At 37.6% G+C, this 26,907-nt stretch overlaps 3 protein-coding genes across 7 annotated transcripts in view; 2 read left to right on the top strand and 1 right to left on the bottom strand.

Moving 5' to 3' along the window:
• The first annotated feature begins 361 nt into the window (after nt 1-361).
• Nucleotides 362-5,845, top strand: LOC146320530 (beta-1,3-galactosyl-O-glycosyl-glycoprotein beta-1,6-N-acetylglucosaminyltransferase-like). The gene is made up of 4 exons (XM_084728821.1): nt 362-1,032; nt 1,347-1,440; nt 1,622-2,026; nt 5,185-5,845. The coding sequence occupies exons 1-4, from the start codon at nt 587-589 to the stop codon at nt 5,668-5,670; spliced, it is 1,431 nt and encodes a 476-aa protein (XP_084584947.1). The 5' UTR covers nt 362-586; the 3' UTR covers nt 5,671-5,845.
• A 7,130-nt stretch (nt 5,846-12,975) lies between these two features.
• Nucleotides 12,976-18,584, top strand: LOC146320529 (beta-1,3-galactosyl-O-glycosyl-glycoprotein beta-1,6-N-acetylglucosaminyltransferase-like). The gene is made up of 5 exons (XM_084728817.1): nt 12,976-13,067; nt 16,007-16,703; nt 16,831-16,924; nt 17,115-17,519; nt 17,663-18,584. Exons 2-5 carry the CDS (start codon nt 16,396-16,398, stop codon nt 18,146-18,148), a joined length of 1,293 nt encoding a protein of 430 aa, XP_084584943.1. The 5' UTR covers nt 12,976-13,067; nt 16,007-16,395; the 3' UTR covers nt 18,149-18,584.
• Nucleotides 18,585-24,462: 5,878 nt separating this feature from the next.
• Nucleotides 24,463-26,907, bottom strand: part of LOC146320528 (uncharacterized) — a 50,666-nt gene continuing 48,221 nt past the window's right edge. For 4 of the 5 annotated variants that reach the window (XM_084728816.1, XM_084728809.1, XM_084728810.1 and 1 more), the window contains 2 exons: nt 26,705-26,737; nt 24,463-24,874 (listed from right to left, as the gene is read on the bottom strand). In XM_084728816.1, coding sequence (XP_084584942.1) covers nt 24,844-24,874; nt 26,705-26,737 — 64 coding nt within the window. In that variant the 3' untranslated portion in view covers nt 24,463-24,843. The remainder of the gene's footprint in view (nt 24,875-26,704; nt 26,738-26,907) is intronic. The other variant, XM_084728812.1, reaches the window with a different exon arrangement.

The following is a 26,907-nucleotide window of genomic DNA, read 5'->3' as shown; positions in this document are numbered from 1 at the left end:
CTTCTCCTTTCATGGTTTGTTCTGCTAGTGTGATCAGAGCTGGTGAAACAGAACTTCACAAAGACATATTTTTGCAACTACTACCACAGACATACAGTTACTGCTTTAGCATGTTTTCACTGGGCAATGCAATCAGTCTTTGGTACTTTTTGGTACACTTCATTCATGATAATCATTCGTTCATGACTAAAAATGAACTGAGGATGCAAAAATTACTTTAAGACACTTTGTCTCAGAGAAAATGAATGTGAACTGACCAATACATTGGCCACATATAATATTGTGGATGATTTCACACAGGAAAAGACATGAGAGAAAGCATTGCATAAATTAGTGATTACTTTAGGCTTATAAAATCTTGATATATGTGACACCACAGCTTGCTGTCATTTGTTTTTAGGCTTTATTTTTGTTAATATTAGAGGTATCTTAGTTATCCCTTGTTTGCAGTTGAGAGCAGTGTATTTTGTTAATGTGTTGTTGGCTTTATTGAGTGCTGTAAATTCTGTGTTGTTGAGATGCAGGTGAATTTTTAGTTGTGCTATTGTTTATATGTCCTTTCACTCCTGTTGAAATTCAGGCATGTATGAGTGCTGTTAATCCTGGTTACATTTTTACCCATAGGTCCACACCCCTCCAAGCTTCTGGGTCCTTTCCTATCCAAGAAAGTCTGCCTGCAAGTCTTCTCTGGTGGACACCTCTGGTGTACATCCTACTCTCAATAATGAGGCTACTGAGACGAGGCTGTGTACAGCACTTGTTGATGCTCACTTTTATACTGGGAACACTATGGATGGTTAGTACTATTGGTCGCCCCAAATCAGGCTGGGATCCTACCTACATTCTCCGGTACAGCTGGTTGGAGTATACAGATGGTGATGGCAGCCCAGAGGAAGTATGTGACTGTTCAGAAATCCTGCTGGGAGACAGGGATGCACTGGAGCAAGCCAAAATACTTGCCATCACGAAAGACTTCCAAAACAGTGTTCGGATCCCAGACGAGTATTATGTTAATGCAACTCAAGACTGCAGGTGTGTTGCTTTAAACTACAAGTTTAAAAGGTTTACTGTATATATGTTATTTTCCAAGCCTTTCTAGAAATGTCTACCCATGAGACCTGACTTCTGCATTATGACACTGCTACATATTAACCCTGTAGTTTGAGGGGAGGGTAAGGACAGGCATCAGTGCTATGACCTATGTCACTGATTTTTGCTAATGGCTGAATAGGAGTTTCTATTTAACCATCCTTGGAAAATGCAACACAAATCAAGATGCTCTTTAACAGAAATTTGAAGTCAGCACACATTCCCTGTTATATTTTTTCAATGTTATTTATTTACAGTCAGTTCAAGATAAGCAGAAAATACTTAACATTCCCGTTAAGCCAGGAAGAAGAGGACTTCCCTTTGGCTTACTCTATGGTTGTGCATCATAAGGTATGGAAATGATGTATGTACATAAGATAAGATAAGATAAGATAAGATAAGATAAGATAAGATAAGATAAGATAAGATAGACTTTCCAAAGGAAATTTGTCTTGGATACACACACACACACACACGCACAAATACACACACATATTGGATTGAATTCCTTTTTTTCTTTTACATATCCTAGGTGCAGAACTTTGAGCGACTGCTGAGAGCCATCTATGCACCTCAAAATATTTACTGTGTCCATGTGGACAGGAAAGCAGAGGCCTCAGTCTTGTCCGCCATCAGGGGCATTACTTCCTGTTTCCCAAATGTCTTCATGGTCAGTCAGGCTGTGAACGTGGTCTATGCTGGCTGGCCACGTGTCCAGGCAGACCTTAACTGCATGGCTGACCTCTACAATGCCAGCACAAAATGGAAATACTTCATCAATCTTTGCGGCCAGGATTTCCCTTTGAAAACCAACTTGGAGATTGTAAGGAAGCTGCGTTCACTGAAGGGCCGTAACAGCATGGAGTCAGAAAGAATGCCTGAAGAAAAGAAGTGGAGGGTGTCAAATGCTCACCAGATAGTTGATGGGCAAATCAAGGTACTTCTTTTGGAAATTTTTTGTAATGTGTGAAGTGGCTGTATTTAATATTTGCATAGAAGTTTTGCCATTGTAAAAACCTTCTGCTCAGATTGACCATGATTGTCATCATTTAACTATCTAAAGCAAGGAATTTCTATCTGTCTGTCTGTCTGTCTGTCTGTCTGTCTGTCTGTCTGTATGCTTGTCTGTCTGAAATTCATCTATTCTGAGAACCGTTCATTTCGTCCACTTAAAACTTGGCAGGTCTGTTGCTCAGTACAATGTTGAATTTGGTGTGATATGAAAACAGGACATGTTTGATATCAATACATTTTAATTTAACAGAAACACAGTGTTGTATGCAGCAGCAGGGGCAGGGATTCATTAACATAGTGATGTCACTGATTACAGCCATGACACTCTTAAAGATGGCTGTGCCTGGTCAAAGTATTGCATGCTATCTCCAGAGAACAAGCTGCAGCTAGAAAATCTCACCCATGATCATCTAAAGCAGGGGTCCCTAACGCGTCAGGACCCACACGCCGTCCTATACGGACCCAGACCTATACCCAATAAATTATTAAGAGATTTTAAATTTTGACTGGACGCTTCTATTTTAACTGGCACAACTTTTCTAGTCTTTCCGGCGCTGGTTTAGCTGATCAGGAAACGCACAGACCATTCACAGAGAAGCTGCGTGTGGAGGAGACTTAATGACGTATTACATCAGTCGAAACTAACGTGATGGTTAATGACATCGATACCAACCAGATGCACTTATAAAATTAACCAACTGTATAAGGAGGCCTATACGTAAAACAGGAGAGTCTGTGTTTATCTGTGAGAAACTTTCAGACCTTCTCACAGCAGAGTGAACAGGTGAGGGAGGAGAGGAGGGCAGACTGATCTCTAATCAATCACTGATACCGTCGTCCTCTCGGACTGATTAAAAAAAAAAAAAAAAAGCCAAAACAGGTCACAAACCAAACCTGGGTGTCCACACAAATAAAGTCTTTGTGTGAAACACTGCAGAGTGTAACATTGTGCTGTTTACAGACAGTCTGCTGTCATTAGTTTGCCAGAGACAGAGGGTCGTGTCTAGAAGGTGAAGCTAGAGTTTGATTATTATTATTATTATTATTATTATTATTTGTTTTTCGCGAGAGTTGTGCAAATAAAGAGTTACCTTCTAGACACGACCAAAAAAGGTGCGCAGCTCCAAAAATAGAAAATCATGTCATGGTGCTGATGTTTTTAATTTGTTTTTTTAAAAAAAAATCAAACGCTATTCACTGATCCACAGAGAGTCACTGAAACACTGATCACTGACCTGCTGTGATGGAAAAAATACTCAGATTCTTTACTTAGGTATTTTTACATTGTGGTATTAATGTTTTTACTGAATTACAATTTAAAAATTGTGCATGTTATTGTTTCCTTTTTTGAAAAATCAACATTTTTACTGCTTTTGTTGTACGTTAATGGTATTCTTATCGCTATTTTTTGAAACTCATAAGAGGAGAAAAAGGTGGCATGTTGGTAAACCAGTCCCCTGTCCCCTGGGGGTCTGGGAGCGTCTGTCCTGCTCCAGAAGACAAATGTTGTGATTTTTACATGTCAACAAAGCATTCTGGTGACTGTTTCAGTGAAAAGAGTTAGTTCCATCTTCTGTTTGTGGTTTCTGCAGACATTACTACCTTTACTTTTACCTTTGTACTTGAAAAAAAGTAAAAAGCAAAGTAAAAACAGTAAAAGTAAATCTACATTAAAAGTAAAGTTACTTTACTGAGTATTTTTACTTTAGCAATTTTTAGTTGTTCATTTAATAGACCTGTCTTATCTTTCCTTTTGTATATTACCATTGTTCATAAATAAAGCAAAAGTAATGTAACAGAAAAAAATGCAGAACACGCAATATTTCTTATCTGATTTCTCGATTCGGCAGAATAATTGATAGATTATGCTTTAATTTTACTGGTCTGGCCCACTTGAGATCAAATTGTGGCCCCTGAACCAAAATGAGTTTGACACCCCTGATAGACGTTGATACTACTTCAGTATATATCACTTTCATAACACAAGTTAGACATTATGATGTTCCGGACCTTTGCTTTAGGAAATTTTCTCTATCTGGACCGCTTTTAATTTTAGTTGAATACCCCTGATCTAAAGTATAGAGTATTTCAGACAGAGACAGTGTGGTACTGTGTGTGATACCCCATGATATATTAGGATTATCAACACATGGGATGTGTTTCTTTGAGTAGTAGTCACTAAATATTGATTTTCTAAACTTTTCTTGATTGACATCATGTTAAAAGTAATTTCTGCACTTTACACTGTGCATCTTCTAACATTTATTTGACTATATTATATTTTCTGTTTACTTTAACGGCCATGTATGAGTGAAGAAATAGTTTAAGATAACATTACAGACTGTTGTTGCAGTATGTTACTGTTCTACAGTCTAAAACATTTATTTTTCCACACACCACACATGCAAAAATGCATTTACCAGTGCATCCAACGGCATGACTTTAGTGATGAAATTTATCCACGTCAAAATCATTTCACATTTTAATTCAAACACTTCAGTAAAAATTCAGATTCTTCAGTTCAGGTAAAGGGTTGCTGACATACAGTGATTAAATTTGTCTTTGTCATCCTCTCTCTCTTCCCTTTCCTGTCAAAATTCTGCTGTTTTATCCAAGAAAGACACAAAAGCCCCTAAAGTGTGTTACAGCAACTCTTTTGAATTTTAGGTCCATTATTTACACAAAAGAGAAGAGAAATGGAGATAAACAAGAGGCAACCTATACCTTTCAGCTTTCTATAGATGAAATCATGTGTTTTTCTTTCTGAAACTGTATTAGTAGTCTAATAGTCGAGAAGTAGTTGGACTTTTACTGATTATAATCACATGTTTTGGTTTTTTGCTCATTGTTGCAATTTCATGTGATTTTTTTGTGACATTCCTTTTATTTGGGGTGACACTGGGAGGCATCTAGAAACTAGATAAGAGAAGTAATAAGAACACATTTGTTGTTTTGCTGCTTCCTGTTGAGCTGTAAAAGTGGCCATAAATTGGTTAGGGTTAACCATTTCTTGCTATAGTGTTGTTTATACTTAACAAAGCATCAACTAGTCATATTAATTAATTATTTTATCTGTCTCAGGGGACAGGGAAGCAAAAGGATCCACCTCCATTCAACCTGCCTATTCTGTCAGGAAATGCCTACATTGTGGTTAACCGGGGCTACATCCGCAGTGTGCTGGAGGACAAACGAATACTGGCGCTGATAGAGTGGGCAAAGGATACCTACAGTCCTGATGAGTTCCTATGGGCAACCATTCAACGAGTACCTGGTGTTCCTGGATCAGCATGGCCAAACTCCAAATATGACATGACAGACATGAATGCAATTGCACGGCTGGTGAAGTGGCAGTGGCATGAAGGGTCACAGGGTTCACTGGATGCAGTGTACCCAGAGTGTCAAGGCAACCATGTTAGAGCAATATGTGTGTATGGTGCTGGAGACCTGCAGTGGATGGTTAAGCAGCATCACCTCTTTGCTAATAAGTTTGACACAGACACAGATCCCATTGCCATGTACTGCTTGGAGAAGTATCTGAGACAAAAGGCACTGGATGAGTTATATTAGATGTGTTGGAGCTTTTTCTGAGACAGATAATTAAAATAAAACTACTGTCTTAGTAAAAGTGCCGAGCTAACAATACTGGCTGAGGTTCTTTCAGAAATATAATTAATGTTGTCAGATAAACACAGAACTATTCGTAGGGATGGGTACTGAAATCTGGTATTAAATGGGCCCCTGGGCCCGTCCTCTGTCATATACTGAATACTATAAATATTTTCGTCTAACTGTAGATGTTCATCTTACCTTTGAAGAAGAAATAAAAACCTTATCAGACTCTGCAGGCAGGGCACTGGGGGCTGTCCTTAATAAGGTTAAGTTATGCAGGGATCTTTGCTATAAAATCTATACTCAGTTGTATAATTCTTGTGTTTGTCCTATTCTAGATCATGGCGCAGGTGTCTGGGGTTATTGTAAACAAACAAAATGTGATGCAGTCTAGAACAGAGCTATGCACTGTTTTCTTGGCGTGCATAAAATAGCCCCAAAACTTGCTGTATGTGGTGACATGGGATGGGAGCCATGTGAGGTGCGGCATAAGGGTGACATGTTGCGACTATGGAGTAGATTAATTCATATGTCCAATAACAAACTCACAAAACAAGTTTTCTGTTGGGACAAGAGAGATTGAAAAAATATTTAATAAAGTAGGTCTTCAACATATCTTCAGAAATAAATTAGCTTGTAATGTCAGTCAAATTAAAACAATTATATTTGAAAATTATAAACAGAAATGGTCAGAAGAAATTCTGTGTAAACCAAAATTGAGAACGTATAGTATGATTAAATGTATTTATCGCCCTGAGCACTACGTGACCCTTAAAGGAGAAGTGTGTGATTTCCAGTGCCATCTAGCGTTCAAACCTTAGATTGCAACTAAGAGGATTTACCCCGACACCGCCCCTCTCTCACCAAGAGTACGGTGGCCGTCAGCGGACAAAATGGTGAGCGAACGCTATCTCACAACAAACTACAATTATGTGTGTAGGATGAATTACCTGTCCAGCAGAAAACAGGCAACCTCGGCATCACTGTGAAAACGTTTGTCCTCCATCAGCGATTTCCATCGTGTAAACGCTATGCCGATGTTGATTCGTTTTTTTGCCGTTTCCTGTCATGCTTGCGTTTACTTTCTTCGCGTCTCCACTTCTTGGATGACGGGGATTCACTGTCCGCTGCTTTTTGTTCTGGTACAGTGTATGTATGATCCTCCATTTTTCAAAACTGTGCCAGTCAAGGTTCACAACGCTAAATGGTCTGCCAGGAATCACCCGCGTCAATCCTCCCCGTCTACTTCTGTGTTTACACTGCGGCGTCTACGTAAGGTTGCCATGGGCTTCCCAAGACTCACTGTTAGTGCAGTTTGTCCACTCTGCGCTGCCGTAGACGGCGCAGGATGATGATCTCCGTAAGTCGACCCGACAGTATGTAACTATAAATGGCTATTTCTAAAGTAATGGGAACATATAGATTATGAGTTTACGTTGAATGATAATAATAAATAACATACTTATATATAATATATCTCATTTATGTACATAAATTCCTGTAATTATTACACACTGGTCCTTTAACCTGACTCGAGCACAGAGGTCTATTTGTGCCCAGCTGAGATGTGGTATCTTGCCTTTGGCAGTGGAAACTGGTCGATTCCATTCAGTTCCAGAAGAAAATAGAAAGTGTATTTTGTGTGATTTGGGAGAGGTTGAAAATGAAATGCATTTTTTGTTCTATTGTCCGTTATATTTTTCTTAAAATGTCTGATGATTGTTTGGATTTGTTTTCCATGTCTGATGAATATAGACTCAAATTCCTGTTTACAGACAAAGTGTTTCTCTTAGCTCAATTTGTGTTAAATGCCTATCAACAGCGCACAAAGTCACTTTTTATTTGATGTGGTAAAAGGCACAGTGATGTGCCTGATACGCTCAAGGTATGTGAAACAATTCTAACAAGCAGGTCTGAGACCTCAGTATTTGATTTGAAAATGTCATGTAGGTCCTTGTTTGTTTTGCTCTCTTCGTATCTCGGTGTTTGCTCCTGACTTGTCTTGTTTTGTTGTTTGTAGTGTCCTTATAAGCCTATAAAGGCTGGGCACCTTTTTGTTGCATGACACTTTGAAAAATAAATTACCTTACCTATAAGATGTTTTAATATGTTAGGTATGATTAGTAGTTAATCTCAGGTAATATCCAGTATATTTTTAAAGTATAAATTTAATTCACACTAACACTTGTAAGAAGTGGATTAAAAGTGTTCAGTATATTATTCTTATTTGTACATAATTCTGATATTTATCTCCTCAACCCTTTAAGTTATTCTCTTAAAACTTATTATCCTTTTCCCCCACTGCACTATGTACATTTGGTGAATAAAGTGATTCTGATTGTGATTGTGAGCACGGAGACCATAAGCAGCTGAATGTCAAAAAGAGGATAACATGTCACAAAAATGAGAGAAAAAAGAGAGATGTTTGCTTCTCAGGTTCAGAGCAAACCCTGCTGATTAAACTATATGAAGAATATAAAGGAGTCTTGCCATAATTAAGACAAAGGAAAGTCAAAGGAAATATAATCCTAATACATGTTACCTTGTTGCAATGGCTCACTAAGTAGAGCATCTGTCCCACATACTGAGGCCTCAGCAGCAGCATGGGTTTGATTCTCACCTGTGCCAACCTGCATGTTGTCTTCTCCCTCTCATTCTTTGTTTTCCTGTCTTTCTCCAACTGTAAAAATTACTTTGTAAAATATATACAAGCCTACTTAATGTTTTATTTGTATTTGTTGATAAATGTCTGCAAATTTTATACAACCTGCAGGACATGGGTCAGAAACTATTCATATTGATATTACCACTACATTATCAATTGCTCTTTAAAATGTTCTCTCTTTCACATGATGTTCATTTGATATATAAGCATCAACTGCTCATTGGCACTGAAAGTTAGAAACTGGATATGGAGCAGAGAAATCTAAAAAATTAGAAATTGAAGTTTGAGATAAAGGAGCTCCAAGTATAAATGTAAATACAGCAGAAGGTTATGGCTTGGGTTGGTTGTCTTCAGTTTGAACAAAACGAGTGAATGAATAAACAACTTTAAAACAACTTTTGCACACTTTTTTTTTCTTAAACTGTAAGTGTTAACCTTTTTAAATAAAATTGGTGCTGTTGACTTCTGAAGACAGCAAAAGCTGTGAGATATGATTTTCTTCTTGCTTGGTCACATAGAAAAGGGTCTAAACTTAGTGACTTAGAGCATAAAAGACACTTCAGGGAATTGTCTTTTGGGGTTGTGTTATCACATTGATGGAATACCCCTCTGGAGACTTACTTTCAGATTCTAGCACTCTCTTGCACCACTTGCTGCTAGCTGGTAGCTTCTTAAAATTCTTCTGAGGGGAAGCTGAAGAGAGAGTGGATGGCAGGATTTAAAGGGCTACTTTCAAAGTAAGTATTCCTGTACAGTTACTAATTACAGTCCAATCCAACTATCACAATGTTAAAGGAATGTAACTTGAGCTTTACAAACAAAATATTCTGTTCTCATATACTGTATGTTGTATGTATGTATAGTGAGAGAAAAATAGCTTTATAGTTGTGAAATAGTGGGTTACCACAGACATAATATAGAATATGTACAAAATAAGGAATAAGTCAGATATTTTGGTGTTTTCTGTTCACTGAGGAGTGGAATGCACCGTAGGTAAAAAAACCTAATCCATCCTCATGCTACTGTGCTCCAAGATGACACACATTTTTAGTATTTATTTTTCAACTTTCTGTGCCATTGTAAAGAACAGCAAAGCTCAGCTCCCTGCACTAAAACTCTTCAATCAGCATTGCATCTTTAATTTAATTAACTGAAGGACAATTCATCCTTTCTGACTGTTGTACAGGGACATGCACAGACATTTTGGGAGGTGGGTGCTCAAGCAAAATAAAAAAACACACCACTTGTACCACATCTTTTACTTATTTACGTATTTGCATGTATTTATTTCAATATACACTCATGCAGATATTTAACACTCATCACATTTCTACAAAATTATCAATTTACATTCACACAGAGCAGGCTACAACAAAGAAGAAAAGGAAAAGCCAAACTGTGCATGCTTTAGTGGACTATGAAATACATACGCATTCAAAATCAACACTTTTGCACAACACTGAACAGGGCCATTCTCTGAATAAATAAATTAATAAACCAACCAATCTAGCTTCCTTTTTTCTTTCTTTTTTTTTTCCTTTTCTTTTTTTCTAGACCACACAATGTGGTATGGAGAACAAACTAGTGCTGTCAATTGATTAAAACATTTAATCGTGATTAATCGCATGACTGTCTGTAGTTAATTGCGAGTAATCACAAATTAATCACACGTTTTTTTATTTGTTCAAAATGTACCTTAAAGGGATATTTTTCAACTGTTTAAAATGTAACTTTATTAAATAAAAAATATTAACCAAAAACAATGACAAATATTAAGAACATTGCATCTTTTCACAGTTGATATTATGTATTTCAAATAGAACAGTGTTATAAAGGAGCCATCTTGCTCCTGAAAGAAAAGATATTTTCTGCTAAAGCAAAATCAATGAAACAACATGCGGAATGAGCAGACTTAGTTTAGAGTCACCTTAAAAAGTGGGAACTCCTGTAGCTAAAGCATCAAGTTTAGCTGAAAAGTAAGCTACAGGCCTCTGTCTCTGTCTGCCTCTGTCGTCCTGGAGTAACACTGAACACTCTTTATCTACAGTCTGAGTAAAATATCGGTTTGGATCTGGTGACCCAAGGGTTGGAGTCGTCAGAGTCGTCAGAAGGACAAGTTTTAAGCCTGCATCAGCAGTCCATGTCACTTTATTGTGTGCTTCTAGGCCTCGCTCAGGAGCGCTCAGGGGTGCCTCGAGGACAGCATAATTGGGAATGAAGGGCCTTGAATAGGAACACAGAAGACATGACTTGTTTCTTTATGATTGGATTTGAAAATGTTTTGAAATGCTTTTACTCTTTTTTGGGAGAGGGATTTGCCCTCAGATATGATCACATGACCCAAAAATGTCACAAACTGCAGTTTTGACGAGCTACCTTTGTGACCTTCTTCATCCAAATGTTTCAAATGAGCTTGAGTTAAAGCACAAATCATTTAATCATCAACATACTGTAATCGTGCACTTCCTGGTGACAGATTTAATGAACTCAAACTTTCTTTTGAATTTTTACCTGATTTTTGTTTTGTTTTGTTTAACTGGGAAAATTGGTGTGCGCACAGGAGAATTTTCACCGGGAATGATTACACCTTCCCTTAATCAAGTGTTAAAGACTGGCGTAATACCGTTGATGGCCTCTCTTTTTTTTTTGTTAGGAGTAATACCCAGAAGTTGTTGGACCAACATTCACACAACTCACACACCCACGTCGTCTACACTAATATAACAGCAATGATGTGGAAATTAGATGATTGAGGCAAGTGTTTACTTATTTGGAGTAATTTGTTATATGCATTACTTGAGTAATCATAATATAATCTTTAGAATAATCGATAAATTAGGCAAGAGATTAATTGTCCTAGTGGAGGTCTGTGCTTCCCTTCCAGAAGCTTTCAGAGCTACAGTTTCTGACCAATGGGATGATGAGTATGAGACTTTCCTTCCCTCGCTGTCTCTCCTGCTGTGGGACATTGACAGGATGAGGACACACAGAGACGCTATCATCTGTTACCTGTAACCTGTTTTATTGTGGATTGATCCAAACAGGTTTTTTTTTTTAGCGCTCCACAATTTTCCCAGTCTTGCCCCTGTTCCAACTTTTTTTGGAATGTTTCTCAAGCATCAAATTCAGAATGAGTGTATATTTACAAAAAAACAACAAAGTTTATCAGTTTGAACATTAAATATCTTGTCTTTGCACTGTATTCAATACAACTCTCTCTAAAAGATTTTTAAGTCACTGCATTCTGTTGTCATCACGTTTTATACAACATCCCAGCTTTTTTGGTATTAGGGCTGTACCTAGACACCACAGTGACTGCTTTGGCTTGTTGCTGCGTTCCATCAACATTGCCACCATATCGTGTAGGGAAAAACTGACAACATGTAAACTCACCAAGGCTTTTGCTACTGACATATGTGGATCACCTCTGCAATTTGTGAAACTTCTTAATTTTCAATGTCTCTTGGACAGAGTGCGCAAAACCCAGAATAAGCTCCTGTCAGTAACCCTGTCTCCTTACCTGTTTGATTGTTCTTGTTTGACCAGACAGTGAACCTGAAGTTGAACATCCTGGAACTGAGTATCATATGTACATGTGATTTGCATATCATTTCCAAACTCACATTCACTGGGCAGCACTAAGACATTAAGAGAGAATATTGTCTACATGGTTTCTCTGTCTCTAAAACAATTACAGATAAAGGTGTAGTGAACCTTTGGGTGTGTTTGACCCTGACCCAGCTTATAGTAAATTCAAACATGTTTTTATATGTTCTTCAAGTCACAGAATGTGTTTCTCTCGTTTTTTTTCTTCACAACTTCCTGGTTTTGACACGTAGTGCTGCCATAAATTATAAAGAAAGGCAATAAAATCTGACAGGAAGCAGCATTTATTATCAGTACAGTACTATACTATGAACTGACTGTTTTTTCTTTTTAGGAGTATCTTCATCCTGGTGTTTGAAGATGTTTTTTCCCACAGAGGCTGCAGTAAAGTGGTTGTTTATTAAAAGTTAAGCTGCTGTGATGTTGTACATTTAAATTTTTTTTTTGATGACATAATATATCATCATTTAACAAATCTAATTGTAAATACTTTTTTCCGTTAATGTCATAGAAATAAAGTAAAAGTGAGAATTTGATTGATTATGGTCTCAAGAAAACCCTTCATGATGTACCAAGAAAGCATGAACACATCTGATAAGGCAACTTGGCTTTCAGAATAAAAGCCCAAATTGTAAGAATCTTAAAAAACACTAGTATTAAGAACTATTGTATGAAATCCATTAAATAACTGGTCTTGTAAGGGTAGTATAATCTTTCCAAGTGTAGTGTGTGGTGTACTTGTGCTGGAGATATTGTTCATGTAGTTTTACAGTAAATATTGCACATTATTGTCAATCACATGTAACACATGCAAGACCATAATGATTAAATTTATGCATACTAATTTGTGTGGTAAAATACACCTTATTTGTTTCCTTCATTTGATCAACAAACTCTTTGTTTAGGTTTATGATGAATGGTTTTATTTTGAAAAATGCTGACAGGAAGTCTGACTCACACAGTGCTGTACATTTACATTTATAGCAGATCAAGTGCACCCAGCAACCTTAGATATATCAGACAGTTAAGAGAAGCACATGAAGAGAGAAAATTCAAATCTGAGCTCCTGTTTGTAAAGTCACAGGTAAGTGGCTTTTATATGTTCTGTTGTTTAAGTTAAAAAGAGTTGTTAAATAGCTTTTGTTTTTGTTGATGGTTTTACTTATTACATTAAATCATTAAATTAAATAATAATAGGTTCTTCAACTATACATTTTACTCCCTTATTACATACTGTATGGTATATACTGGCACTGTAATTTGAACTTTTATATTTAGAGAGAAAATAACATTATAATTGTGAAATAGTGATAGAAGTGAATAGATAATGGCAATGGCGCCAAATAAATACCAAATACCCCAAAAGTTATCGCCGATAGAGATGTCTGCTTTCTCATGAATAATGGAACTTGTTTTGTGGTGCTCATGGCACCAAAAACAAACAAACAAAAAAACAAAAAACAAAACAACAACAACAACAAAAAAAGAACAACAGTCTCTTTAAAGGAATCATGATGGGGTTATGGGGTTACTCAAGACCTTGTTATGAACAATTTCATGTGGGACTACTTTCTTTTTATGGTAAAATAAAGTTCCCGTGTTATCTTATCTTGAGGAACTGTTCTCTTTTGCACTTTTATTTGCACTTCTACAATTAGTAGATTATGTCATTTCACCTTAAGACTGTATTGTGCTTGTCTTAAGTTAATGTAAATAGCTTGACTTTTGATTTTTTTTCACTTTAGCTACCCTTGTGTGTTTTTATCGTGTATTATTATTCTTAACCACCATTCATTTTGTAATTGGTTATAATTGTCTGTGTGTATGTGCTGTTGCAGCCCCTAAATTTGCCCTTGGACTAGTCGGGGTTAATAAAAGGGTTATCTTAAAATACAGTAACTTATCTCTGTGTTCTTATCAATGGTGATATTTAAAAGCCAAACACACAAACTCACAATACAATATGTTGCCCCTTCTCCAGTAAACACCATGCAGTATTGGTAGAGTTGTCTGGGTATTTTTTGCATTTTCATATAAGATGCACTTTTAGCCTCTCTAAAGGATTTCAGGTCAACTACTTCCTCTGTTTGCTCACACTGGTGTTCCAGTGAGTGTTCACTGGCTAAATATTAATGAAGTTTATCATCCGGTCAATTACAGCATTCTGTCTGTTATTTCTGACAAGAAAACTCAAAGTTTTTTGCTAGTTTCCTTGATTTCTTAATAACAAATCATTGCTACAGACAGTCGTGTGCAACTAGAGGAACAATAAATTTTTTAAAATAATACAAATATTTTTTACATTAACATTTTAATTTAAATTAACATTTTATGTCAAATTTGATTTGATTTGATATGATTTGCAATTGGGTCACTATTGCAAAATAAACCCCTTCAGGTTGATTCAAGTCCTGCACCATCCTATCAGGGCTTCTTTCACAGTAATGGCGCTCTCATTGTACATTATCACCTACTCAAACATCATTCAGTGACACTGCTTGGATTCATCCAACTTGCACTGCATGTTATGCACATGACGTTTTTGTGAAGGGACAGAAAAGTTGTGACATGCTTTTTTGGACTGAATATATCCCATGTGCAGCATCCACACAGACACTCTTTAAATGATCACTTACTATTATGCCCCCTTTACTTTACTTTGTTTCCTCTGGGTATGCTTGGCCATGTTTCTTCTATCACAGCTAAGTTTGAAGTGAGGACATTCCACAATATTCAGGATTAATCTTGGACTTTTAGTCTCCTGAACGGGGACAACAGAAGAACATATGGCAGTTGAACTTGAAACCATTGGAGAGGAAGATACACTTTTTGTGGAATCAAGTTTAAAATGGACAACTGTCGCATTTTTATCTGCTGAGGAGTGGATGGCAGATGTTTGAATTCACTGTGCAGAGGGAACAGCCAGTGTTGGTGCATATTATTGAGGAGGAGCAGTCAATTCAAGAAAGGGAGGGGGGAGGCTTGTTGGTAGAACCAGGGCAGAAGGCATAGCAGTTGATGCTGGTTGCAGTTAGGAACAGTGTTGGGGGTAACATGATCCAAAGTAATGTGTCAGAGTATTTACATCACTTTTGTGTTGTACTGAGCAATGCAACATGTTGGCTTTTGCAATTCAAAACCTCATCACTTAGTTACATTTTCAAATAGGCAGTCTGTTTCTGTTATAATTAGAATAGAGAAATGAAACACTAGCTCTAGTGCCTTTCACAGTTTTTGTGAGTTTTGCAGCCACTGTAGGTTTTCCTACACACACAGAAGGGAAATGTGAAGGGTTATTCATTTGGTTGCAAACCTGACTGCTAAATAGCACTTCATTCTACACGCCGTCAATGTGGTGTAGAGGATGTAAAAAAAATCTGTTCATTATTTTTAAAGTCCTGACAGTGGACCTGACTTAAGAACAGTTCTAATGATAGAAATTATATGATAGAAATAAAAATATACACACTGATTTGGTGGATTTTTACTCTTGCAAGCATGAGTCTCTCTCCAAATAAGAATTCTTCTGAATGTTTGTTACACAGACTACTGCTTTTATACGTCGGGTCAAACAAAGTTCATAAGCATATATTCCAGGAAAAAGTAATTTACAGGTCCACCTTATGTGAAGTGTTGCCACCTGTCTTATGTATTTTGCATGGATGTGGTTATTGCGTTGGGCCTATCTAATCTAGTCCATGATAATCATTAAAACCTGAAACAGGAGGTCTATTTTTGTGTTTTATGGCCACTTTTACATTTTCCAGAGGAAGGGGCAAAAGAACAAATGTGTTCTTATTACTTCTCTTATCTAGTTTCTAGGTGCCTCCCAGTTCATCTATAGAAGGCTGAAGGGTATAGGTTGCCTCTTGTTTATCTCCATTTCTTTCCTCTATTTTGTGCTCCTGTTTTCAATAATGCATTTTTGATTGCTTGTCTTTTGGTCACCTTTGAATTTTACATGTGGCAATGTTTGATGAAAGAATGGATGTATCCACATCACCTCTCTTATCTTGTTTCCAGGGGCAATAAAATATGGTGTGACTAAACTGCCTGGACCTTTAAGAGGAGCTTATCTACACAGCATTATGCAAATTACAGCTATACTATGTGGCTGATGTGCAGTAGATTGCAGCATGTGGAAATTAATCACCTATACTGTGCCAGACAACACATTTTAGATGAGATTTTAAATTTAAATAAATTTAAACTACTTATAAAACAGGTCAGCAGTGCATATACAAGGTTAATTGTAACTATTCAGACAGGAATAGGTCACATGTAATGTTTAATTGACATAAAAAAAAAAAAATCAGTGACTCTATGGAAGGAATATAAAGGCTACATGCAGCTAGACTACATACAGAACTCAGACTGTAAAGGCATCTTGGTTGAGGTCCCCTTCTCAAATAATGAGGCTACTGAGACAATGCCATCTGCAGCTGTTGCTGATGCCCATTGTTGTACTGGGATCACTATGGATGCTTGTTATACTCAGTCGTTCCAAAACAGGCCAGGATCCTACCTACATTCTCAGTTACAGCTGGTATGAGTATAAAGATGCTGATGGCATCGCAGAGAACTTGTGCAACTGTTCAGCAATCCTGCAGGGAGACAAGGAGGTACTGGAGCAGGCCAAAATACTGACGATCACTAAGGACTTCCAAAAGAGTGTTCAGATTTCCAATGAGTATTATATTAAAGCAACTAAAGACTGCGGGTACGTTCCTTTAAACTTCAGATCTCACTGATTATATAATGCCATTATTGAAATATACTGAATTTAGCCAAAATTCTTAGGCAGCATATATGCCCTGTGGTATTTGTTCAATATCATTTACTTACAGGCAATTCAAGAGAAGCAGAAAATACTTAACATTCCCGTTAAGCCAGGAAGAAGAGGACTTCCCTTTGGCTTACTCTTTGGTTGTGCATCATAAGGTATGAAAGTTCTAAAGCCTTACCATTATTTAAATCTGTCTCTTGTGAATCCCCCAACTTTATGGAAGAGCAACACTAAATTCCTAGAGTGCCTTTTCAGTTTGTTCCAAAAATAAAGCAAATGCATGTATCAATGAATGTATGAAACAGAGACGAAAAAGGACTGATTTTTTTCCCCCATATATTTCAGGTGCAGAACTTTGAGCGACTGCTGAGAGCCATCTATGCACCTCAAAATATTTACTGTGTCCATGTGGACAGGAAAGCAATGGCCTCAGTCTTGTCTGCCGTCAGGGGCATTACTTCCTGTTTCCCAAATGTCTTCATGGTCAGTCAGGCTGTGAACGTGGTCTATTCTGGCTGGCCACGTGTTCAGGCAGACCTTAACTGCATGGCTGACCTCTACAATGCCAGCACAAAATGGAAATACTTCATCAATCTTTGTGGCCAGGATTTCCCTTTGAAAACCAACTTGGAGATTGTAAGGATGCTGCGTTCACTGAAGGGCCGCAACAGCTTGGAGTCAGAAAGAATGCCTGAAGCAAAGAAGTGGAGGGTGTCAAAAGCTCACCAGATAGTTGATGGGCAAATCAAGGTACTTCTTGGATTTTTTTTTTTATGTGTGAAATAGCTGTATTTATTATTTACATATTAACTTTGCCATTGCAAAAACTTTCTGTTTAAATTGACCTATATGACTGTCACCATCATCTTAATTCACTATTTTAACTGCCTCAGAACACAGGAAAAGAAAAGGATCCACCTCCATTCAACCTGCCTATTCTGTCAGGAAATGCCTACATTGTGGTTAACCGGGGCTACATCCGCAGTGTGCTGGAGGACAAACGAATACTGGCGCTGATAGAGTGGGCAAAGGATACCTACAGTCCTGATAAGTTCCTATGGGCAACCATTCAACGAGTACCTGGTGTTCCTGGATCAACATGGCCCAACTCCAAATATGATATGACAGACATGAATGCAATTGCACGGCTGGTGAAATGGCAAGGGCATGAGGGACCACAGGGTTCATTGGATGCAGTGTACCCAGAGTGTCAAGGCACACATGTTAGAGCAATATGTGTGTATGGTGCTGGAGACCTGCAGTGGATGCTTGGGTATCATCACCTCTTTGCTAATAAGTTTGACATAGACACAGATCCCATTGCCCTGCACTGCTTGGAGAAGTATCTGAGACAAAAGGCAGTGGCTGAGTTATATTAGAAGTGTTGGAGATCTTTACGAGACAGAATGCAAGGTTTGAGTCCCAACCTGGTAGACTAGGGTTTGAGTCTAGTGTGAAACTAGATGTTAGTGTTAGGTTCAGGAAACATTCAGCTAAAAACTTGGAAGTTGTTTTTCAATCAGCACATAAAGAACCCTGTCCAATCCTGTTCTCTACAAATCAGAAATATTGCTAAAATTAAACCAATGCACCCCTTTTATATCTTGTTTTCCTTTCTCCATTCTTATTGCATTCTCTGCATATGATGTGCACTTAAATTGTTGTAATTAGTGCTGTCAATCGATTAAAATATTTAATTGTGATTATGATTGCATGAGTGTCTGCAGTTAATCATGATTAATCACAAATTAATTGCACATATTTTATTTGTTCAAATTGTGCCATATTAGCAAAAAAAAAAAAAAAAAAAAAAAATATATATATATATATATATATATATATATATATATATAGTCCAGAAACCCTCAAAGGCACTGCATTTGGCATAAAGAAATATGCTCATATCATAATATTACAAAATCCAGTCCATCTAGCACAGATGAGCATACTGACCTGTTCAATTTAACATTAAGGCCAAAATGCACTAAAAACTTCAATATAAAAGTCAATTGTAGCTTCTGTGGCGCACTGCAGGCTTCCATTTTAAAATTCAAACACCACAGAACCAACAGGATTTTAGGAAAAGGTTACTATTTATATGCATTTATGTATTTATTTAGTATTATTATTGTTAATAATATTTTATGTCTTGAATAAAATGTTGTTCTCACCTTTATTCAGCTCAGTCTATATAATGATGAAACGGTGCACAATATTCATGTTTTTGTATTGATGCAGCAGGATCATGTACATCAGTGTCTCTCTGACAGTTTACATCAGTGAGGATGTTTTAGACCACAGCAGACAGCAAACTGCACACCGACATACACAGAGGAGATGAAGAGGAGAGACAGAGTCTGGACTCTTCATCATGACTTACAATAATGCAGCGCAGTGACAAACATTTTGTGGAGGAGACGAGCGTCTGTCAGTTTGGACTTTACAGAGACAGATATTTTAATCTGCAGTGTTCAAACCACAGATCTGTACAGCAACATCAGAATTCACCATCAATAAACCATCATCAATAAAGTTTACAATAAAGTCACTCCCCCTTGTGCCTGGAAAACCTTACTAAGGAGGCGACCAGTTAGCTTCCGTACAAGATGCCAGAGCCATTTCCCCGGTATAAAGTTGTGTAATACTCAAAAAAACAACAGTTTGGAACACCCCACAGGTAAACAGGTGAATTGGTAACAGATTGGGTGTGAAATATACTTTACTTGAGTTGTCATCAACCTCCGTGGAACGTTACTCTCACTACACCCAGTTCACTGCCTGCACCATAGCCCCACATACGCAGAGGAGAGGACAGAGAAGCTAACGTCTCCATACTTTTTATTTTTTTGTTTTTGTTTTTATAATTATGCATGTTTCACATGGGTCACAAAATTTGGAATTCTGGATAGATAAAAAAAAGTCACATCCCTGATTGCGTATTTCTTACCTACATGCTGCCTTTGTACTGTCACGTTGAGGTGGCTGTTATGTTTTGTTGCATGTTAAGTCACAGCACAACATTCACTATAATAATGACGGGTTCACATATGTGGATTGAATTGAGTTCATCTGCCACAGACAACAGTGTTACAGTTGACCTGTCATCCAATGTTAAAGATACTGTAAAGCAACAATAAATGTGTGTTCTGAGAAACATGTTATGTACCACTTAGTCAAATTTGAATGATTAAAAAAAAAGCCTCTGTCTATGTGAAATTAGGTCTCAAAATCACAACTTTCAGTCTCTATGGCACCTGACAGACCTTGAGCAGCTGTTTAAGGTAGAACAGGCTGCAAGGCTTAAAGCAGTTGATACAACTCTCCATCGGTCAGTTGGTTAGTCATTTGGTCTGCAAAAATTCCTTCAGCAGCCACAGTTTTTACCATTGGAGGCTGAAATTTGGCTTGGAAGTCAGTGGGAGTGGCCTATAACAAAAGGGCACATAACTGCCAAACGGATTCCCATAACATGATCAAACTAATGAACCTTTTTGACATAGACACTTGGGAGGTTTGTTTGCACTAGCAGAATTCCTCTTTGATGAGTGAACTATGTCCCGCCCTTGACACTTTAGTCACGCTCCTTCCATTATTCATGAACTGTTTCTTGTAGACTCTTGTGGGAGGCATCATTGGACTGCTTGTTTTAGGCACATACAGGTACTTTGCCAAAACTTCATGGACACATTCCCTTTTGGGGGATAGAAAACAGAGGACAATTCATATCGTGTAACACATTTGTTACATGTCATGTAATTATTTTGGGACCTTGCCTGAACCTGGGTGTTTGTGATACCTGTATGAGTTAAGGTTGATCAGTCAGCTGTGAGTCCAGCTTCCACGCAAAGTGTGAAAACCCCCCTTTCATAACTCATAAACAGTCAGACACATGTGGAAGGCATCACTGGACCCAGCAGAGATATTTTACAATCGGTGAAGGCTAGCTACTTTAGTCATGCTCCTATTCATAAGCCATGAACAGTTTATCATAAAGCCTTGTGGCAGGCATCGTTGTTCCTTTTTCTAGCGGTGTGACTTAGTCCCACTCCTTATACTTAAGCCACAGAGGTCAAGTGGTTATGTACATGTGTGAACACTTGCACATGTGAATATATTTTCATATGAATGCCACAATAACTGGTTACAGCTATTGTGCTTGTTTTTTTTACTGAGCAGTGTAAATAAAAGATGCATTAATATACTGTTATAGAAAAACAAAGGTCAGTGTGGCCAGGGAACTTTTATTTTTAATGCAGTGTGCAACATGTGCATTGTGGCATATCTTTTGAAAAGAGGAGGGACACATATTTGACATATTTTAACAAAGAAATTCTTTGCAAGCCACAAACAAATGTGTACAAATATAAGAAAAAGCTGATAAAAGTACACACACACACACACACACACACACACACACACACACACACACACACACACACACACACACACACACACACATGCACACACACACACACACACACACACACACACAACCCAAGTGCTGCTTTTGGGAGAGTAAGCAGATTAGAACAATCTCAGACTGTTACAACTGAAAGCATGCAACACATTACTGCAGCTACTGGGAACTGCTATTCTGCTACCTTTATAATATGATGTAAGTATTTTCACAGTGATATACAGTGTTAATAGAACAGCCTACTGACAGCCTTTCAAAAACAGTATGAGATGTTGAGTTAGATGGTGACATAATGTGAAAACCCTCTGTGACAGGGGCTGCATACACCATTGTAAAATACTGAATAAAACAGCAGGACATTCTGTTACATGCCATTACAAACTGAACAGATTTGTACGGTACAATGATTCTTTTGTGTGTGGATCATATTTTTGTAAACCTTGACTACCTAGAATTACAGTCTAATGAAGTATCTCTTAACATGACATTCTACTGACAGAGATACCATACAGTAACACCCTAACTGTCCAGGAAACTCACATATTTATTTGTGTAATACAATTTGCATGTATTTGGTTATTAACTGAAAGAGTCACAAGCTTTGCTATGGCTTCAGAGAATCCACATTTAGCATCACCATAGATTACCCAGGATACAGATGGCAACTTACAGGGTAGATAAATACATAAATGTATGAGGTCAGTTAGGAATTCCTCAATGTGAATTATGTAAGAATCAGATAATTATTCAACTTAAAGATGAAGTCGGAGAAAACAAAAGCTACTGAATGGGGAACACAATCAAGTGTTGTGTAACATACAGTACGGAATAAAGCATCTTCCCTTCAGCGCAGCGTCAGTGACTGCACTGTAAGTATGTTCAGCACACTCAAGTGCCTTTATTTCCTCAATAAAAACAGGCAACAACATGAATGCAATTGCACGGCTGGTGAAATGGCATACTTTTTATTTATTTTTTTTGTTTTTATAATTATGCATGTTTCACATGGGTCACAAAATTTGGAATTCTGGATGGATAAAAAAAAGTCACATCCCTGATTGCATATTTCTTACCTACCTGCTGCCTTTGTACTGTCACGTTGAGGTGGCTGTTATGTTTTGTTGCATGTTAAGTCACAGCACAACATTCACTATAATAATGACGGGTTCACATATGTGGATCGAATTGAGTTCATCTGCCACAGACAACAGTGTTACAGTTGACCTGTCATCCAATGTTAAAGATACTGTAAAGCAACAATAAATGTGTGTTCTGAGAAACATGTTATGTACCACTTAGTCAAATTTGAATGATTAAAAAAAAAGCCTCTGTCTATGTAAAATTAGGTCTCAAAATCACAACTTTCAGTCTCTATGGCACCTGACAGACCTTGAGCAGCTGTTTAAGGTAGAACAGGCTGCAAGGCTTAAAGCAGTTGATACAACTCTCCATCGGTCAGTTGGTTAGTCATTTGGTCTGCAAAAATTCCTTCAGCAGCCACAGTTTTTACCATTGGAGGCTGAAATTTGGCTTGGAAGTCAGTGGGAGTGGCCTATAACAAAAGGGCACATAACTGCCAAACGGATTCCCATAACATGATCAAACTAATGAACCTTTTTGACATAGACACTTGGGAGGTTTGTTTGCACTAGCAGAATTCCTCTTTGATGAGTGAACTATGTCCCGCGCTTGACACTTTAGTCACGCTCCTTCCATTATTCATGAACTGTTTCTTGTAGACTCTTGTGGGAGGCATCATTGGACTGCTTGTTTTAGGCACATACAGGTACTTTGCCAAAACTTCATGGACACATTCCCTTTTGGGGGATAGAAAACAGAGGACAATTCATATCGTGTAACACATTTGTTACATGTCATGTAATTATTTTGGGACCTTGCCTGAACCTGGGTGTTTGTGATACCTGTATGAGTTAAGGTTGATCAGTCAGCTGTGAGTCCAGCTTCCATGCAAAGTGTGAAAACCCCCCTTTCATAACTCATAAACAGTCAGACACATGTGGAAGGCATCACTGGACCCAGCAGAGATATTTTACAATCGGTGAAGGCTAGCTACTTTAGTCATGCTCCTATTCATAAGCCATGAACAGTTTATCATAAAGCCTTGTGGCAGGCATCGTTGTTCCTTTTTCTAGCGGTGTGACTTAGTCCCACTCCTTATACTTAAGCCACAGAGGTCAAGTGGTTATGTACATGTGTGAACACTTGCACATGTGAGTATATTTTCATATGAATGCCACAATAACTGGTTACAGCTATTGTGCTTGTTTTTTTTACTGAGCAGTGTAAATAAAAGATGCATTAATATACTGTTATAGAAAAACAAAGGTCAGTGTGGCCAGGGAACTTTTATTTTTAATGCAGTGTGCAACATGTGCATTGTGGCATATCTTTTGAAAAGAGGAGGGACACATATTTGACATATTTTAACAAAGAAATTCTTTGCAAGCCACAAACAAATGTGTACAAATATAAGAAAAAGCTGATAAAAGTACACACACAAACACACACACACACACACACACACACACACACACACACACACACATGCACACACACACACACACACACACACACACACACACACACACACACAACCCAAGTGCTGCTTTTGGGAGAGTAAGCAGATTAGAACAATCTCAGACTGTTACAACTGAAAGCATGCAACACATTACTGCAGCTACTGGGAACTGCTATTCTGCTACCTTTATAATATGATGTAAGTATTTTCACAGTGATATACAGTGTTAATAGAACAGCCTACTGACAGCCTTTCAAAAACAGTATGAGATGTTGAGTTAGATGGTGACATAATGTGAAAACCCTCTGTGACAGGGGCTGCATATACCATTGTAAAATACTGAATAAAACAGCAGGACATTCTGTTACATGCCATTACAAACTGAACAGATTTGTACGGTACAATGATTCTTTTGTGTGTGGATCATATTTTTGTAAACCTTGACTACCTAGAATTACAGTCTAATGAAGTATCTCTTAACATGACATTCTACTGACAGAGATACCATACAGTAACACCCTAACTGTCCAGGAAACTCACATATTTATTTGTGTAATACAATTTGCATGTATTTGGTTTTAACTGAAAGAGTCACAAGCTTTGCTATGGCTTCAGAGAATCCACACTTAGCATCACCATAGATTACCCAGGATACAGATGGCAACTTACAGGGTAGATAAATACATAAATGTATGAGGTCAGTTAGGAATTCCTCAATGTGAATTATGTAAGAATCAGATAATTATTCAACTTAAAGATGAAGTCGGAGAAAACAAAAGCTACTGAATGGGGAACACAATCAAGTGTTGTGTAACATACAGTACGGAATAAAGCATCTTCCCTTCAGCGCAGCGTCAGTGACTGCACTGTAAGTATGTTCAGCACACTCAAGTGCCTTTATTTCCTCAATAAACAGGCAACTGCCTGATGTTTTGTACAACAGCATCTTCCTTTCTAACCCACTACTAGTTGTCAGTGTGACAACTATACCGTACACATTATGCTGCAGGCTGGCTTATATTAAGATATGCTGCAGATATGCAGATAAAAGATGCTGTACTATACAGTACAGCATAATGCAGGGAGAAGATAGGTAGCAGTCAGGTGTCTTGTAACTGTCAAACAACAGAGTTCCCCTTCTTGTCGGCTCTGAGTGGGAGAGAAGATGAGAGAGAAAAATGTTGTCAGATCATAAAGTAAGTGGCATTTACATGTGCAAAATCTCAAAATGGCCAGATGCAGAAGATTTTATAACTGTAACTGAAATGGGACATGAAATATGCCTATTGCCTTTCTAACTTTTTATTTATTTTCATTCAATAAGATCTCATTTACAATGTAGCCAAGTAAACTCAAACACACAAAGAAACACCAATAAGAAACTCACAAAATGTGGCAATAAAAAGTATCATAAAAGTCACATAAAGTAAAAACAATAAAAAGCCACAAGAAAACCTTAATAATAAAAAACCCCTTAAAATTCAAAGGAAATAAATCAAATAAAACTTAAACATGTGGAAATAAACTGCGATTTAAGTTGCCCTAAGTATGAAAATGAGGAAAGCTTAAAATTGTTCTGCATGTTATTGTATGTTGCAGGTGCACAATGCTCAGTAAAAACAGCCTGCACCTGCAGTGTAATTCAATCAGTTGAACAAGTTTGATAAAAGCCCACATTAAAAAACAGCACTGAAGTGACTGAAGTAGGTAAAAGACAGATAAGGGCCTCTGCAGCGACTGCCGGTTCAATTCCCACCTGCGGCACATTTGCTGTGTGTCATTGCCCCTCTCTTTCCCACTTTCAGCTTTTCAGCTGTCCTATCTAATTAAAGGCAAAAAGCCCAAAAAATAATCTTAAAAAAAAAAAAATGTAATATGGCCAAGTGCAATATCCAAATTGCAGGAGCTATAATGAAGTACTGTAGAGCAGCAGAGATGTCCTGGCCTACAAATCTTGTTCTCCAAATGTAAGAAAACATGTTTGCTTGTTTGGTACAGACCCAACAAATCACACACACACACACACACACACACACACACACACACACACACACACACACACACACACACACACACACACACACACACACACACACATGCACACACACACTGGAACTGGGCAATGTATTTATATTTTATTGATATTGTGATATCTGATATTTTGGATATCATTATATATAACATAAGTGTTGTCTTTTCCTGGTTTTAAAGGTTTTCTCATAGTGATAAAATTTTCTGAACTTACCAGGCTGTTCTAGCTGTTATATTTTTTGCCCTTCACCACTGTCATTATATTTACATTACCAATGATAATTTATCAAAAAATCACAAAAATTATATTTTGTGAACAAATATTCATCCATACAATTTTTTTAATTAATTGAGCTATTTGGTAAAAATATCATATTTGCTTTTGTCCATATCACATAGTCTAAAAATACTGGAATATCATTAATAAGCCATATTGCCTGGTCCTACGTGCAGCCTCATACAATTAAGTTTTTTGTTAACTGCAACACCAAAATCAGTATTTCTTATGCTGCCACCAGCCCTGCTCTTAAATTTCCAAGGTGGATTTTTCTCATGCAAATTATGAGTTTTCTGTGAAGCAGATTGGTTATCTCTACCATCTTTATAAATGATCTTTTATTCCTCATTCAGAAGAACAGATTCCCTCACTACAGCAGGCAAGTTTTTAAACATTGGCCACTCAGAAAAATCAGCCATCTACTTCCCATCTGATGAATCTACCTCCCAACACAGTCACAGCTAGTTATGGAAAGCATTGCCACTGCCTTTACATTTGGCACAGCGGTTAGGTTTAAACACTCCCTTTATCTCTGTGGTGTCTGCATGCTGTTTTATCGGGGTGGTAACTGTTTTTATGTGGTCAAACTTGTCCTGCTGGGAAATATTCAGCAATCATTTTCTTCTCTGTGGAGTTCACTCACTGACAGAGAACAATGGCCTACTACTTACTTCGCTGCTGTGTCTTGCAATTCTGTATCCAGTCTGGTTTAGCATTGGGTTGGAAGGCAGAGAGCAAAGGTTAGTGAAGAAGGCAAACAACAGACGGGGGACAGCCATATTGTCAGTACACATGCAAATAGCCGGGGATTAGTAACCTGTAAGCACATTGCCATAGGAGGGTATATGGAAGGAAAGGCAAACAAGCATCAGCG

Source organism: Lutjanus erythropterus, chromosome 10 (assembly GCF_056507025.1).
Source record: "Lutjanus erythropterus isolate fLutEry1 chromosome 10, fLutEry1.hap2, whole genome shotgun sequence".
Lineage (NCBI taxonomy): Eukaryota > Metazoa > Chordata > Actinopteri > Lutjaniformes > Lutjanidae > Lutjanus > Lutjanus erythropterus.
This window is presented reverse-complemented; position numbering and strand designations above follow the sequence as displayed.